The sequence below is a fragment of the Colobus angolensis genome, unplaced genomic scaffold (assembly GCF_000951035.1).
Source record: "Colobus angolensis palliatus isolate OR3802 unplaced genomic scaffold, Cang.pa_1.0 Scaffold536, whole genome shotgun sequence".
NCBI classification, from domain to species: Eukaryota; Metazoa; Chordata; class Mammalia; order Primates; family Cercopithecidae; genus Colobus; species Colobus angolensis.
Genome location: NW_012118888.1, coordinates 233,491 through 250,936, shown reverse-complemented (window position 1 = coordinate 250,936; position 17,446 = coordinate 233,491). Strand labels below are relative to the sequence as shown.

At 45.6% G+C, this 17,446-nt stretch overlaps 1 protein-coding gene across 2 annotated transcripts in view; it reads left to right on the top strand.

Moving 5' to 3' along the window:
* The window catches only part of NSDHL (NAD(P) dependent steroid dehydrogenase-like), a 45,259-nt gene that overhangs the window by 14,900 nt on the left and 12,913 nt on the right, over nt 1-17,446 (top strand). For both annotated transcript variants that reach the window (XM_011961121.1, XM_011961119.1), the window contains 2 exons: nt 6,434-6,584; nt 10,453-10,611. In XM_011961121.1, the coding sequence (XP_011816511.1) occupies nt 6,477-6,584; nt 10,453-10,611 (267 nt within the window). In that variant the 5' untranslated portion in view covers nt 6,434-6,476. The remainder of the gene's footprint in view (nt 1-6,433; nt 6,585-10,452; nt 10,612-17,446) is intronic.

Here is a 17,446-nt window from a genome sequence, read left to right as displayed (position 1 = left end):
TTCTCTGTATTTCCTGAATTTGAGTGTTGGCCTACCTTGCTAGGTTGGAGATGTTCTCCTGGCTAATATCCTGAAGAGTGTTTTCCAACTTGGTTCCTTTCTCCCCGTCACTTTCAGATACTCCAGTCAAACGTAGATTTAGTCTTTTCACATAGTCCCATATTATTTGGAGGATTTGTTCATTTCTTTTTTACTCTTTTTTCTCTAACCTTGTCTTCTTGCTTTATTTCGTTAATTTGATCTTCAATCACTGATATCCTTTCTTCCACTTAATCAAATCGGCTATTGAAGCTTGTGCATGCATCACATAGTTCTCATGCCATGGTTTTCAGCTCCATCAGGTCATTTAAGGTCTTCTCTACCTGTTTATTCTAGTTAACCATTCATCTAAGTTTTTTTCAAGGTTTTCAGCTTCCTTATGATGGGTTAGAACATGCTCCTTTAGCTCAGAGAAGTTTGTTATTTCCGACCTTCTGAAACCTGCTTCTGTCAACTCATCAAAGTCACTTTCTGTCCAGCTTTGTTCTGTTGCTGGTGAGGAGCTGTGATCCTTGGAAGGAGAAGAGGTGCTGTGGTTTTTAGAATTTTCAGCTTTTCTGCTCTGGTTTCTCCCCATCTTTGCGGTTTTATCTACCTTTGGTCTTTGATGTTGGTGACCTATAGATGGGGTTTTGGTGTGGATGTCCTTTTTGTTGATGTTGATGGTATTCCTTTCTGTTTGTTAGTTTTCCTTCTAACAATCAGGTCCCTCAGCTGCAGGTCTGTTGGAGTTTGCTGGAGGTCCACTCCAGACCCTGTTTGCCTGGGTATCACCAGCAGAGGCTGCAGAACAGCAAATATTGCTGCCTGATCCTTCCTCTGGAAGCTTCGTCCCAGAGGGGCACCCGCCTATATAAGGTGTCTGTCGGACCCTACTGGGAGGTGTCTCCAATTACCCCCCTGACACTTGAGGACGCAGTCTGTCCTTTCTCAGAGCTCAAACGCCGTGCTGGGAGAACCACTGCTCTCTTAAGAGCTGTCAGACAGGGACGTTTAAGTCTGCAGAAGTTTCTGCTGCCTTTTGTTCAGCCATGCCCTGCCCACACAGGTGGAGTCTATAGAAGCAGCAGGCCTTGCTGAGCTGTGGTGGGGTCTGCCCAGTTCGAGCTTCCTGGCCGCTTTGTTTACCTACTCAGGCCTCGGTAATGGTGGATGTCCCTCCCCCTGCCAGGCTGCTGCCTCGCAGGTAGATCTCAGGCTGCTGCACTAGCAGTGAGCAAGACTCAGTGGGCTTGGGACCCGCTGAGCCAGGCACAGGAGAGAATCTCCTGGTCTGCCAGTTGCTAAGACTGTGGGAAAAATGCAGTATTTGAGTGGGAGTGTCCCATTTTTCCAGGTGTAGTCTGTCACGGCTTCCCTTGGCTAGGGAAGGGAAATCCCCCGACCCCTTGCACTTCCTGGGTAAGGCAACACCACGCCCTGCTTTGGCTCACTCTCCATGGGCTATACTCACTGTCCCACCAGTCCCAATGAGATGAACCATGTACCTCAGTTGGAAATGCAGAAATCACCCATCTTCTGTGTCGTTCACGCTGGGAGCTGCAGACCAGAGCTGTTCCTATTTGGCCCTCTTGGAACAGACCAAGGTCACATCTCTGTAGAGGTTTCAGTTTAGCCTTTATTTTGCTGGGGCAACTCAGCTCAACTTTGTCCTTCCATGGGCCTGTGGTGTGGAGCAAGGTGGTTGGATTTCACCAGTACAACATGTCTCTGTTTTCCTAGATTATTTTTAGCTTAAGATTTTGTCCCAGTGTACATTGTGGGTGCACATACTAGTTTTTAACGGATTCAAATAACTAAGATTTTAAAGGAAAAGACTCGAGGCTTCTGATGTGTGAACAATCCACCAGCCCCTAAAACATTGCTCTTTGGAGTCTTGTTTTCAATAGTTCAGAGCTATTCTTCTGTGTGTCTGTGTGGTAAAGTAGATGTAACAGAAAATGTACCATCTTCACCATATTTAGGTGGACAATTGAGTGGCATTACATGCATTCCCATTGTTGAGCGACCATCAACCCATCCGCCTTCAGAACTCTTCCTCCTACAGCGCTGAGAGTCTGTTCCCATCAGCAGTCACTCCCCATTCACAGAGCACTTGTCCTTTTGTGCCTAGCTTATTTCACTGAGCATAATGTCCTCGAGGTTCACGCATGTTGTTGCATGTCTCAGAACTTCATTCCTTTTTATGGCTGAAAAATATGCCCATACATGGCTAGACCACATTTTGTTTATCTGTTCATCTGTCAGTGGACACATTGCTGCTTCTACCTTTTGGCTGTAGTGATTAATGCTGCTGTGAATATGGATGTACAAATTTCTGTCCAAGTCCCTGCTTTCAATTTTGGGGGTATATGCCCAGACATGAAATTGCTGGATCCTATAGTAATTCTCTGTTTAATTTTTTTGAGGAGCTGCCATACTATTTTCCAAGGCGCAGCAGCATTTTACATGCCCATGAACAATATATGAGGGTTCCAGGTTCTCCCCATCCTCACTGACACTTGTTATTTTCTCTTTTCTGGCTTTTGATAATAGCCATCCTAATAATGGGTGTGAGGTGACACCTCACTATGGTTTTGATTTGCATTGTCCTAATGATTAGTGATACTGAGCATCGTTTTTTGTTTTTTTTTTTTTGAGACAGTCTTGCTCTGTCGCCCAGGCTAGAGTGCAGTGGTGGTACCATCTTGGCTCACTGCAACCTCCAACTCCCAGGTTCAAGTGATTCTCCTGCCTCAGCCTTCTGAGTAGTTGGGATTACAGGCATGTGCCACCACGCCCAGCTAATTTTTGTATTTTTAGTACAGATGGGGTTTTACCATGTTGGCCAGGCTGGTCTCGAACTCCTGACCTCAAGTGTTCCACCTGCCTCAGCCTCCCAAAGTGCTGGGATTACAGGTGTGATCCACCACACCCAGCCTGTTGGACATCTTTTCATGTGCTTTTTGGCCATCTTTAAAGTAGATCTTCTTTGGCGAAATGTCTATTCAGTCAGAGCTATTCTCAATGTACATTGTAACCTGAGCATATATCACATGGTGAATTTAGGTGAGTAGGCAGCAGGCGGGGGTTGCCTATGGGATCTGACTCATTTGTGAGGCTAGCTCTGGGTACTCCAACCCATAGAGACAGCTAAGCTGTCACCAAAATTCATATCTGACTCATAGTATTTACAAACTTTAAAATAATTGGTATATAATTTGAGACAAAGGAGATTTTGTTTTGACAAGAGGCTGGTTTGCAAAGAATTGTGTGATTATTGTTTCAGCAGTACAGCTCTGTTGGAGCGAGACGTGTTTCTTCTTTCACCTCCTACATCCTCCTCTAGCAAATGAGGAGAGGAATAGGCTCTAAGGCTTCTTGCTTTTGTTAGTCGTACAAGGGGACCTGTGGAATTGGCAGCTCTGCTATTTGGATTTCGGGACTGCAAAGGATACTTGTATGGTTTGCTGGGTCTGCTGCAACAGATGACCACAAACTGTGTGACTTAGAACAACAGAAATGTGTCTCTCACAGTTCTGGAGGCCACAAGTCCAAAATCAAGGTGTTGACAAGGTCATGTTCCCTCCAAAGGATCAGTGGGAGACTCGTTCTTCATTTTTTCCAGCTTCTGGTGGCTCCAGGTGTTCCTTGGCTTGTAGCCACATCACTCTAACCTCTGCCTCCATCTTCACATGGCCTCCTCGTCTTCTCCCTGCCTTTCCCCTCTGTATGTCTCTTGTAAGAACACTTGTCATTGGATTTAGGGCCCACCAGGCCTCCAAGGACCTCTATTGGCCCATTCTTTTCCTATTTTTCATGCAAAACTTAAGGCTACGGGAGCAGTTAAACTTACTCTTTGGTTCGAGAAGAACTGAATGAAGTGTTTGGTGTTAGTCATCATGCTATTCATTGAATAAGGCCAAAGAGGAAATAATTCTTTCCACCCAAGTTTGCTTGTGAGTCCCAATCTGTCTTATTCTTTCTTTACACCCCTGCCCTATGCTGCCGCTGTACACATACTTTACAGAACAAGTCCTTGGTTGTTGATTTGTTAGCCAGCATCTAGTTGTTGCAACAACCCCAGGAGTTAGCCTTTAGGCAGGACCTGGGAGCCGTTTCCAGGGCAGACAGGACAGCCCCTGCCTGCCCAAACTTACACCGCATGGCAGCAGATTAGATAGGGGAGGACTAAAGTGGTGGAGAGAGTCCAAAGGCAGCCCAAGAAGGAGGCATGGGCAGGGAGACTCCTGCACAGGAAGCCATGTTACAATAATAATAAAATTAGCTGCCTTGAATGGTGCGTTGACAGGTATTTGACACAATCCTCATAATGACCTTAGGGGCCATTTACTTTACAGATAAGGAAAGGCAGACTCAGTTCTTTTAAATAACTCCCCCGAGGGCTACCTGCTGGTAAGGAATAGTAGCTGGGATTTGAACCCAGGCAGCAAGCCGACTCTGGGTTCATTCATTTATTGCCAGCTGCACTGAGGAGTGGCGTGATTTGTGATTTTCTCAGGCGTAGAGGGTGAGCAGAGGCTTACAAGAGCAGAACTCCACAGGGGTGGGCTTATTTAGCCTGGCTGGCCTAGTTAGCCTGTCATGCGCTGCTGTCATTGCCCCAGGCACGAACCCCTCAGACCCTCTGCCAGCAGAGGTCAATAAGGCCTTGGTGGGGTCCAGGCCAGATGTGGGCAATCTCCTTGCCCCTGTAGATGCCAGGTGCCTTTTCATTTGCTCACATTTCCCTGAATATCTGGGGAATCTGGATAAGAAGCCAGCAGTGGGCATTCGTGATTGTATCATCACAAAATAATAGTCATTTGCCCCACTGAAGCCCCTGCACCTTAGATGGGATATGCGTGTATGCAGTAGAGAGCAGTATGGGAGCTCTGGTGGGTGTGCCCACACACGGTAGTCTCGTGACCCCCGGCCGACATGTGAGTGCCCGCTTTGTGCTAGGCACTATGCTTCATGCGCAAGTTGCAGCAGTGGGCAAGGCTTTAATGTAAGGTGCCAAAATCCTCGTTCTCTAGCTGCTTTGGTCCAGATACACATTGAGTCCCAGTGAGTTGAATATCAGCCACATGTCTTTCGAATGAACAGTTGACAGGGCCCCTACCAACGTGAAGGGGATCATGGGATAAAGGGAGGGACAAGGCAGGCACAGAGCTACAGATTGACTTCAGTGCATTCTAAAAATGGACATGACAAGTCAAGTTTTGAAATACAGTTTCTTGATAACTTTCATTATGAGTTCAGAAAAATGTTCCCCCCAAGTGGCCCCTCCAGACATTGAGGGTCCTGCATCCATTTCAAGGCCATTTTGGCCTTCTACATGCCCGTAAAATCAGTCCCCACTGGGACACATGATCATGCCCATTCATTAAAAGTGGCAAGGAGTGTAAAATTTGAGGTGTGGGGTTGGATTGCAGCAATCACAGCAGGTGGAACCCCAGTGCTGCCTGCCTGCCACCTCCTCACTGAAGTGTTCTGTGAATCTAGCTTTTCATGAGCAAAGTTAGACTCTTGTCTTGTCGTGGGTTCTGCCATCTCCAGATGTTAGGGGATCCATGACTAAGTAAATTGGCAACTACCAAGAAAACATAGACGCAAGACTAAACACATCGTAGTCAAGTGGCATCTTTGTGTTTGCAGTTCAGTATCATGGGTGACTAAGGAGAGGAGCACCTGAAGGGCTGTCACTAAAGCCATACTCTTCTGTTTGGTAACATTGTTGGACTTTGTTGCTACTGTCTCCCTGCTGTGAACTGCTGGGTGCCCACCATACTCTGACCACTTCCCAAGGGTTTCTGATAGCCCTAGATACTCTTAAGTTCCTCCATGCATCGTTGGGGTGGCTTTAACTTAGCCAAGCAGGAGAACTCCGTCTCCTATTGCACTCCACTCATCCCCTGTCCCAGCATCCCATATCCTGAGCTCCTAGACATGAGCCCTTGTGCCCATTTCATTGATGGGAAAACTGAGCTGCAGCAAAGGGAAGTGACTGGAGCAGATCCATGCAGTTCACGATAGGCCCAGACCAGGACTCCCTAGGTGTGGGCACTGCCACACCCTAATGAGCACCACAGGAGAAATTGAGGCTGACTGAAGCATGGGAGAGCCGTGGAAAAAGCTACAATGCCAAAGACATTTTTTATGTTGTAACTGATAAGTGAACTGATTTAACTGGCCTCCTATGCTGCCTGTAATCCAACAGTATGGTGAGTCGTGGGCCCAGTCATGCCTACATCACAGAAACATTAGCCTGGTGTCTCATCGAACAGCTGTAGCTATGGTTCAGCTATTTGTAAAAACATTAACGGGGGGATGGCATCTGCCCAAAACACTAACAGCTAAAGGTGTTTTGACTTAAGCAACATTAATGTCTATCTCTAACTATGTCTTTAAGAAAAGAAAGGTTGATTACAAACAGGACCATATTTTGCTTCGAAATGGAACCAGCAGTTAGCGAGCCAATGAGAGACCAAGTCGCACGGACTCATTTGACAGAGGATGCTCCCAAAGCGAGTTCTGACATAGAAAAGGTTAACCAGAATCAGGTAAGGAGAAAGTTGACATGTACATACCAACAGGCTGATACTGTTTACCTGTGGGTGAAAAATTGTATTTGTACATGTATTAATCAATGTTGGGTATTTTTTAATATAAGATATATAGCTTTATTTAGGATGTATCAGTTACTTATTGCTGTGTAACAATATCAGAGCACAATGGTTTCAAAGAACAACCATTTCTTTGCTCATGACTGTGGTTTGGGCTGAGGCCCCCTGGAGTGTTCTTGCGTGGTCTCCTGTGGGCTCTTGCATGTAGTTGCAGTCACATGGGGACCCCTTGAAGCATATGTTCCCAGGCAGCCTTGCTCACACCTCTGGTAGTAACTGGTGGCTGTCAACTGGGCACCTTGGTTTTCCCTCATGTGGCCTCCAGTAGACCAGGCTGGACTTCCTAGTGGAATGGCAGCAGCTCTCCCGGGGGGTGACAGCAGTATTTCTTAGGCCTAAGATTTAGTGTCCCAAGTCTCAGAGAGGACTTGAAGGAATTGTTGAGCCTGGTCATTGTCAGGCTTCCTGGAGATTCTTCCCATAAGTCTGCAAAGGTTTGCTTTGATTGATTCTTAATCAGTGTTGCACCTCAAAAATGTGGCTGGGCGTGGTGTCTCACACCTGTAATCCCAGCACTTTGGGAGGCCGAGACAGGTGGATCACCGGAGGTCAGGAATTTGAGACCAGCCAGGCCAACATGGTGAAACCCCGTCTCTACTAAAAATACAAAAAATTAGCCAGATATGGTTTCAGAGACCTGTAATCCCAGCTACTTAGGAGACTGAGACAGGAGAATCGCTTGAACCGGGAGGTGGAGGTTGCAGTGAGCCAAGATCACACCATTGCACTCCAGCCTGGGTGAGAGAGCGAGACTCTGTCTCAAAAAAAAAAAAAAACAAAACCAAAAAAACAACATAATTACACCAAGACAAAATGTGTTTATATCAAATGTTAACAGGTTCAAGATCCCTAAGAGGTTATCATGGGCCATCAAATCACCCTGTTTTTGGTGGAGAACTCAGAGTCAAGCCTCCTCTGGGCCTCTGTGGTTGAAGCCACTTACCATCTGCAGTTCCTCATGTATGTGGGTTTTACTGCTACTTGGCAGCCAGCAAACAAATGTGGATTCCAATGATTATAGCAAACTGCCATTTTCAGCTAGTTTCAAATTTTTGTGTCCTTCGAAATAACATTTTTTCCTCTCATTGGTGGACTGATTTTATAAGAAATAAAAGTTGTAAATTTAAACTACTAAAATAGAAAGAACACATTTGTCTTAACTTACGTATACATTCTGCATAAGACCTCTCTGAGAAAACAGTCCCACTGCTGACAACAAAGCAAAACAAGAAGGGTTGGAAAAACCCAATGCCCTAGACTATTCTGTTATCTCAAGATTCTATTGCAATTAGATTAGTTTGCCTAAATGGTTTTGTTTCTTTTTTTTCTTTTTCTTTTTTTTTTTTTTTGAGATGGAGTCTGGCTCTGTTGCCCAGGCTGGAGTGCAGTAGCGTGATCTCAGCTCACTGCAACCTCTGCCTCCTGGGTTCAAGCAATTCTCCCTCCTCAGCCTCCTGAGTATCTGGGACTATAGGCGCCTACCACCACACTTGGCTAATTTTTTGTATTTTCAGTAGAGATGGGGTTTCACCATGTTGGCCAGGCTGGTCTCGAACCCCTGACCTCAGGTGATCCACCCACCTCCGCCTCCCAAAGTATTGGGATTACAGGCATGAGCCACTGTGCTCAGCCCCTATTCTTAACACTGTCTCCAAGAGGTTGATCTTATAACTCACCTCAGTAACCCATTATGGAGTCTTGCTGTTTCCAGTCTTGAGTCTTACACTTAATTGTTAGTACATGTTCATTCTTGTCCACTGTGACAGTGAGAAGTAAAAAGTGGTCATGAAAAGTTTCATGTGATCTCCTCTAATCACATAGCATTGCAGGTGTGATTAAAGACATCAGCCCATCACACATTTGACTTCCCTAGGGTAAAGGCCGGTTTGATTCCTATCACTACAAGGGTCTCCACAGAACAGCCATTAGCCCTCTCATCCCAAACATTATTGATAAACATTTCAGTATCATAAAATAATCCACGTCACATTGTCCAAGAGTAGCATAGTGATTAGTCACAATGAAAATCGTGAAATGAAATCGCACTGGACATAACAGCAAGGTTATTTGTTTTTGAAAAGATTAGCAACCTTTTGAAACACCTGTAACTAGAGATGCCAAATGAAATAAACAAGGCAGTCTGAAATCCTTCAGGATGCTTCCGACTGTCTTTGGGCTCAGCCAGACTTTTGGTAAACTGCAGAAACCCAGATTGGGAAACGGGCAGCTCAGAATTATTCTAAATAGCTACAGTTTGCCTGTACAGCTGACTTGCAAGGAGGGGAGAAGAAAGGGATTGTTAGAAAAGGGATTGATGTGAGTTTTGTATTTAATTTGCCTATGACTTGAGGAAATATACATCTCAGTCAAGGTGCAACTCATGTAACCTGGTATGATTGCATGTGTTTAGGAATAATCAGAATAAAACCTAGAAAAAAACAGGTTGGGAAGTTAGTTTTGGGTGGTAGAAGAATGGTGAGGCCGATTTTGTTAGTAGATTGCACATGGACAAATGGAGGTAAAGTACAGTGCCAGCTCCAGGTGGGCCTGGTGGAATCCGGTACGAGTGCCATTTCAGATGAGACACCCCAACTGGGAGAGAGGTGGATCTGGAGAGGATGTCTGGCCCTGGCATCCCTTGAGTCTCTGTCATAGCTCAATTGTGTTGATGTTTAAGGAATAAGTAAGGAGATTTGTTTGTTTTTTAAATCTAGAACATAATTTCTTTAAGATCTTTCATTTCCACAAACCCAAGTTGGATTTACTGTATGTGAGCTAAGGAAATCAGAGGATGTCATCTTAAGGAGGCCCAGATAACAGTTTTAGAAAGACCCTAGGGAGGAGGGATATCACAGGTCCTCCTTACAGACACCCGTAGCCAGCTTGTCTGGTGTGCAGCAGCCACAGTTTGGCATTGACATCCTGGAGTGAGGGTATTTAAGTGCCTGCATGTGCTACTCTGTCCTTTCATTATGACCAGTCACCAGAGTTGGAATTACCCAAGGAATCATGCATGTTGTGGAGGCTGAGACATAAACACCACGGCTCTCCCCATTTCTTCAACTTCCTTGCAGTTCGGAGGAGGGAAAGCAGAGCCCTGGGCTCATCCATTCTCACTGCAGCCCCACCAGGAGATCCCATCAAGGCGGTCTTAGATTTCTAGGCTGAGGCAAGAAGGGGTTGGGCAATGAGCCCAGAGCCACACAGCCCAGCCCTGTTGTGGCCAGAGAGGAAAAGGGACTTGGTCCTGCGAGAATGGAGACTGCTTTCTTCTTTCTGATGTTTTCAGTGCAAGCTATCAGCTACCAAATGGCTGCCTTTTTGTTTTGTTTTGTTTTTGTCCTTAGAGAAGCACCCAGGGATCAGCTATTGGGAACAAGAAGGTATCACTGTTTTTTTGTGGGTTTTCTTTTTTCTTTGGTATTTTTTAGATTGTCCAGTTTTGGTCATAGGTGGTTTGATTTCCTTTCACTAAATACAAAGCATGGATCTTGTCATCAAACCCAACCAAAGTCAATCTCAGTGTCATTCGCTATCTCTCTTCCCTCCTTACTGATCCCAGGAGAAAAGGTTGCACTAGAGATGGAACACCAGGATGATATAAAGCTTCCTTGTTGGCTCAGGAAGAGTCCAAACAAACAAGTATATCTGCCATTGCAGTGGCTCAGGATATGTAAGTCTGGACTCTCTATAGCTTCCAGTTCTCACTACACTGGTCTTCCCCACCTTTCCTCTCTTTCAACAGGCCAAGAAATGCACAGTGATCGGGGGCTCTGGATTCCTGGGGCAGCACATGGTGGAGCAGTTGCTGGCAAGAGGATATGCTGTCAGTGTATTTGATATCCGGCAAGGGTTTGATAATCCCCAGGTGCAATTCTTTCTGGGTGACCTCTGCAGCCGGCAGGTAATGGACCATGCAGCCTTGCTGATTTCCCACGAGCCCACCAAGGGAAACTACGATACTTCCCTTGCTCAGAGGCCAGCCAATTTGTTTGAAAAACAGTTGTTTCATTGTGAACATTTTCAAAGTTATAGGAAAGTACACCACATTATTACTGCTTAGAATGAATAACCATCATCTCTGTCACAGCTACTCAGCTCTCTCCTGGTAGCACAAAAGCAGCTATGGTCAGCACTTAAGTGAACAAGTAGATGTGGCTGTGTGCCACTGAAACTTGACTTCAAAAGTTATCCATGGGCTGTACTGTTCCAACTGCAAAACAAGTGTGAGTGCTGGGCCACAGAGTCTTGATTCTTTTAATTGAGATATAATTATATAATTCATGTACCATAAATTTCACATTTTTAAAGTGTGCAATTCAGTGATTTTTAGTACATCCACAAAGCTGTGCAACCGTCTCCCATGATCTAACTCCAGAATATTTTTATTACCCCAAAATGAAATCTTGTAGCCATTCCCTCTCTTACCCTCCCAACCCCTGGCAGCCACTCATCTGCTTCCCATCTCTATGGATTGGCCTCTTCTGGACATTTCATATAAATGGAATCATGTAATATTTGTACTTTTGTGCATAACTTTTTTCACTTTGCATGATGTTTTCAAGCTTCATCCATGTTGTACAGGTATGAATATCTTGAATTTTATTAGATGGTGCCAAATGGTTCAAGAAAACTGCTATGTCAATTTTACCTCCACATCCGCAGTGTGGCAGAAGCCCCATTGCTCCACATCTTTGCCAACACTGGGCACAACAGACTATTTGGTGTTGCCATTCTGAGAAGTATGAAGTGGTGCTTCACTGATGTTCAGAGTCACATGTCCTCCCTGACCAAGTAACCAGCCACTCTGCCACTGGGTGATCGGCTTTCAGGCTTCCTCCTGTGTGAAATGTTTGTCTGTGTCATTTGCCCCTTTGTCTTTGGGGTTACCTTTTCTTCCCTGTTGATCTAGTTGGGATGCCAATCCTGTGCCCATTGTACTTATTATGGATGGCTTCCCTCAGCCTGTCACTGGGCCCTTATTCTTGGATTTGGTGTCATTCGCCATATGGTTTTTGTTGATGAAATATTAAGGCCGTTGCTTCCGCTGCAAAGTTATGGTGGTTTTCTCTCCCATGCTGCTCACACCTCCAGGCCTGGAGATGGGGTAGGTATCTTCCATGCTCATCATTGCTGCCTCCGAACCATTCTCCCTCATGCTGCTCTAAGCCTTTCCAGCTTTGAAGAGGATACCCTCAGATTATACAAACCCCAGCACCCTTCTTTCCTTATGGTGGCCACCCACAGCCACCTGCTCCCCTTCCCGTGACTCCACTTCATTTCTCAGTGATTTCAGTTCCTTTTTGGCATTATGATTGGTGAATTCAGTGTTCGTGTAGATGATCCTACCAGTGCCGTCGCCTCTCTCATCCTTGGCCCCCTCTCACCCAGTGGTGTTGCCCTCCACTCCCCTGTCATCACCAGTGAGCATGTCCTCTCCTTCCTCTCAGCTGCAGGCATTCTACTCTGTCGTTCTACTCCAGCTCCTCTCTGTCCAGCTCATGCCCTCTATTGCCTCAGCTGTCCCAATTCCTTAACCCCACCCAGACATCCAGCCATGCCCACTATGGCTCAGCCTATTTGTGCCTCACTGCCTTTAGTTTCCTGGTCCACTTGTTCACTTGCATAGTCTTCACCCTCTTCCCCTTTCTCTTTTGGTTGTATATATCCATAAAGTTTCTCCAGAGAAACAACCAGCAGGGGGATGTGTGGAGAAGGGCAGCGAGAGAGATGGGTGGGTGAGGGAGAAAGCGAGACTGAGATTTAATTCACGGAATTGGTTTACATGATTGTGGGGGCTGACTGGGCAAGTCTGAAATTTGTAGGGCAGACCCGAAACTCAGGCAGGAATTGACGCTGTGGTGCCACACTAGAGTTTCTTCTTACAGAAACCTCAGTTTCACTTTTAAGGTCTTTGAACTGAGTATATACTGCCTGTCCAGAGTATCAAGGGTAATCTCCTTAATTAAAGTCAGCTGGTTGTAGATGTCAACCACAGCTACAAAATACCTCTATAGAAACACCTACACTCGTGTTTAATGGAGTCACCAGGGACTAGAGCCTGGCCCAGGTGGCAAATAAATGTGGCCACCACAGTGTACTTCACATTGTAACCCCCACCCTGGTTAAATCTTGCCTTGTGCATGGCCATGGGCCTCAAGCAGACCCTTGGTACCACCGAGCACCACCATCTCCACAAACCTGCCCACGTCCATGTCTCCACTCAGCCTCCCCTGCTGTTCCCGAGGATGCCTCATCCCCACCAAAGCACCCATCCTGGTGCCAGCCGGAAGCCACCTCCTCTTCCCTACCCAGTCACTGCCTCCAGGGACTTTGAGGCAGCCGTGTCCGGTAGTTGAATCTCAGACCTCCTCTGACTTGACCCTTTAGCAGCATCTGCTGCTTTCTTTGCTTGCCTTCTAAGACGCCACCTCACTCATTTCTCCTGCCTCAGTGATTGTCTGCTGATCACTGTCATTTCTAAACTTTGCAGGCTCCAGGACTTACTCTCTTTTCCAAGTTTAGACAGTGTCCCAGTGACTCCATCCCATCTCATGGATTAATTACTGTCTAGAAGCTGATGGGCTCCCTGCTTGTTATCTCCAACCCCTAGCTCTCTCAGGCGTGTGTGTATGTGTTTATGTATATGTGTGTGTATATATGTGTATATATGTATGTGTACGTGTGTGTGTGTGTGTGTGTGTGTGTGTGTGTGTATATATCTCTAGCTGCCTGCTGGACATCCCTACTTGGATACCTCATGGACACCTCAAGCTTGCTACATCCAAAATTAAGCTCCTGGTTCCCTGATGCAAGCCTCTCCCCCACCACAGCAAAACTACTTCTGCTAAGTCTTCTCTATCTCCATAAATGGCCTACTCTGCTTTTCCAGTTCCATCAACCAAAAAGCTTAGATTCATCCCTGCCTGATTCCTTTCTCTCTCATGCCCTTCATCCCATCCATCAGGAAATCTTGTTGACTCCACTCAGCATAGATCCCCAATCCAGCAACTTCTCACCCCTTCCGTTGCTGCCACCCTGGTGCAAGCCACCATCACTTTCTCACCTAGATGTTAGAGGGACTCTTAATGGATAAATCAGATCACACCACGCTCTGTACAAAAGCCTCCAGTGGCGTCCAGTCCTGTGTCGAGCAAACAAAGGCCTCTGTAATCACCCATGAGGCCCTGCACCGCACGTCCCTACTACGTGTCCGGCCCACTTCCTCCCACACCCGCCTCATGGCTCTGCCCCAGGCACACTGGCCACCAGCCAAGTTTCTGCCTCAGGACCTTTGCACTTGGTGTCCTTTCTGTCAGGAATGCGCTTCCTGAACCACAGAACTTGCTCCCTAACTTCCTATAAATCTCCAACCACCCTGTGCTAAGGAACAAGCCCCCACTGGTCTCCCTTACTGTGCTCTAGTTTCTGCATAACACCTGCCAGTGCGGACATCCTCTAGATTTACTTGTTTATTTACTTATTTGTCCTGATTAAAACATGATTGACCATGAGCGGATACAGAGCAGAGGAGATCTCTGAAATGTGTCCTCTCTACCATAGAATGTAAGCTCCACGAAAGCAGGAATTCTGTTTTTTGATCACTGCTTTGTCCCCTCAAAGGAGATGAGAATCCTTAGCAAGCTTTAACTTCTCTCCGAAAGGCTCCCCAGCTGCCATGCTGTGGTTGCTAGTATATTATTCCCAGCTTTCCTTGCGTACACATTTCAAGGGAGACCCTCCAGCATGCCATGTTGCTCTCCAGCTACACTCAGCTGCTCAGCTGCCAGCATGGAGAAGGGGCAAGTTGCATTTAGCCAGGGTTGGAGCTTGCTAGACAAATTTAATAAAGGGAGAGGGGAGCGAGGCAAAGGTGGTACAGGTGGAGCATGAAATCTAAGCTAAGTCCAAGGTGGATGTGATGGGGGTGAAAGACATGGGAGGAAAGGACTTATTTTATTTTATTTTTATTTTTTTAGACGGAGTCTTGCTCTGTTACCCAGACTGCGGCACAATTTAAACTCACTGTAACCTCCGCCTCCCAGGTTCAAGCGATTCTCCTGCCTCAGCCTCCTTAATAGCTGAGATTACAGGTGCCCAACACCACGCCCAGCTAATTTTTGTATTTTTAGTAAAGACAGGGTTTCTCCATGTTGGCCAGACTGGTCTTGAACTCCTGATATCAGGTGATCCACCCACCTTGGCCTCCCAAAGTGCTGGGATTACAGGCATGAGCCACTGCACCCGGCCGGGAAGGACTTTTAAAATGTACTTTCACCTGGGTGTGGTGGTATGCACTTGTAGTCCCCCAGCTATTTGGAAGGCCAAGGTGGGAGGATCACTTGAGGCCAGGAGTTCAAGACTAGCTTGGACAACATAACAAGACCCCCATTTCTTTTTTTAAAAAAATGTGTTTTTATAGTCAGTGGAGAGAGACAGATGTACATACATATAGATGAAGTTTATGTATATATAGTTATATAGTTTTATATACACAGTATGTATTACATAACACTTTTGGGTTTTTTTTGAGATGGAGTCTCGCTCTGTCGCCCAGGCTAGAGTGCAGTGGCTCAATCTTGGCTCACTGCAAACTCTGCCTCCTGGGTTCAAGAAATTCTGCCTCAGCCTCCCGAGTAGCTGGGATTACAGGCCCCCGTCACCACCCACGGCTAATTTTTATATTCTTAGTAGAGACAGGGTTTCACCATGTTGGCCAGGCTGGTCTTGAACTTCTCATATCAGGTGATCTGCCCGCCTTGGCCTCCCAAAGTGCTGGGATTACAGGCGTGAGCCACCGTTGCCACCACACCCGGCTTGTAACACTTTTTAAAGTCACCCTGGTCTCGTGCATCTTCTGTTGCTGACAGGAAGTCTACTCTCAGGCTGGTCGTTGTTCCTTTGTAGGTTGTCTGGCTTTCCCTCTCATGGCTTTTAGGATTTCATTTTTTATCATTTATAGTCTATAGAGAATATATCAGGGCTTGAGTTTTAGTTTTGAGTTTAAATCTTACTCAACACCTGGTAGGCCTTTGCAATCTGAAGATGAATGTCTTTCCTCATTTCTAGAAAATTCTTCGAAGATTAACTCTACCCCTCTTCTCTCTTTTCTCTCTTTCTGGAAGCCGTGCTGGACATATGGTAGTCTTTCATTGTATTATCTGTCTCTTATCCTCTCTTTCTTGCATTCCTTCTCTTTCTCTTTTTGTATTATTTCATAGGAGATTTCCTCCTCTCCTCATCTGCTCATGGCCAATCATGTTTTACCTGTATTCCCCCTCAGATTATGTTGAAGTCAATCCTAGATATCATATCATTTTATCTGTAAATATTCAGTATTTGTCCCTAAAAGATAAGGATTATTTTTTAAAACATTGACAGTAGTTCCTTAGTATCTAGCCAGTGTTCAGATATCCCTGAATGTCTTATAAATGTTTTTATATTATTGTTTTTCCAAATAACGAGCCAAACAAGGTCAATACTTTGGATTTGATTGAAATATATAGCTCTCTTTTAATTTCCAATTCCCTTCATCTTTTTAAACTTCAGTCTATTTATTGAATAACTGATATTTAGTAGAAACCATGTTTATGGTGCTGTAGTATTTCCCACAGTCTGGGTTTTGCTGATTACATCCCCATTGCATTTAACATGCCCTTCTGTCCTCTAGTATTTTCTGTATACTGGTAGATCTGGGATGGCGCTGTCCATTAAGGCAGCCATTAGCCACATGCAACTATTGGGCACTTAAAATGTGGCGAGTCAGAATTGAGAGGCACTGTAAGTATAAAGTCCGCACCAGATTTCAAAACCCACGTACAGAAAAAAGGAATGTAACTATCTCATTAAAGTTAATTTCACCTTTTTCTGTTTACTTACTACAAACTTTAAGTCACTGTGACTTTTATTATGTTTCTACTGGGCTAAAGATTTGATCGGACTCTGGTTCAGTTTTTCCCTCTGGGGTATTATTACTTCTGATACTGCAGTAGTAATAAGCATGCCTGGTACTCGGATTTGGGTTCTGTACACCATTTCCCACAGAAGGAACTCGAGCTTCTTGGGGAAATTGCTCATTCTGGGACCCTAGGGCAAGGGCAGCACAAAATGAGTCTGGGACATGTGCTTAGCACAGAATGAATGAGGACATGTCAAGAAGATACAAGTGCCAACTTGAAGGGCTTCCACTGGCCAAATTTGGGACATTTTGAGCATTTTGAGCCTCGCAAAACATAACAGTAGTGGATGACAATGCATTTTGATTTCAAAAAGAATCCATGGGCCAGGTGCAGGACTCACACCTGGAATCCCAGCACTTTGGGAGGCCGAGGCGGGCAGATCACCTGGGGTCAGAAGTTCGAGACCAGTCTGGCCAACACGGTGAAACCCCATCTCTACTAAAATACAAAAAAATTAGCCGGGCGTGGTGGCGTACGCCCATGATCCCACCTACTTGTGAGACTGAGGCAGGAGAATTGCTTGAGCCTGGGAGGCGGAGGTTGCAGTGAGCCGAGGTCGTGCCAGTGCACTCCAGTCTTGCCAACAGAGCAAGACAATGTCTCAAAAAAATGAAATAAAAAAGAATCCATGGGTCCATAGAAATACTGAAAAGAACAATTGGGATCAGGGAGAAGGGGAAGCTCTACAGAGAAGTGCCAACTAATAACTATAAAGGCCATGAATTAAAAGGCTGGACGGCTAGACTTAGAATGTCGCCATTTTTTTTTTTTTTTTTTTTT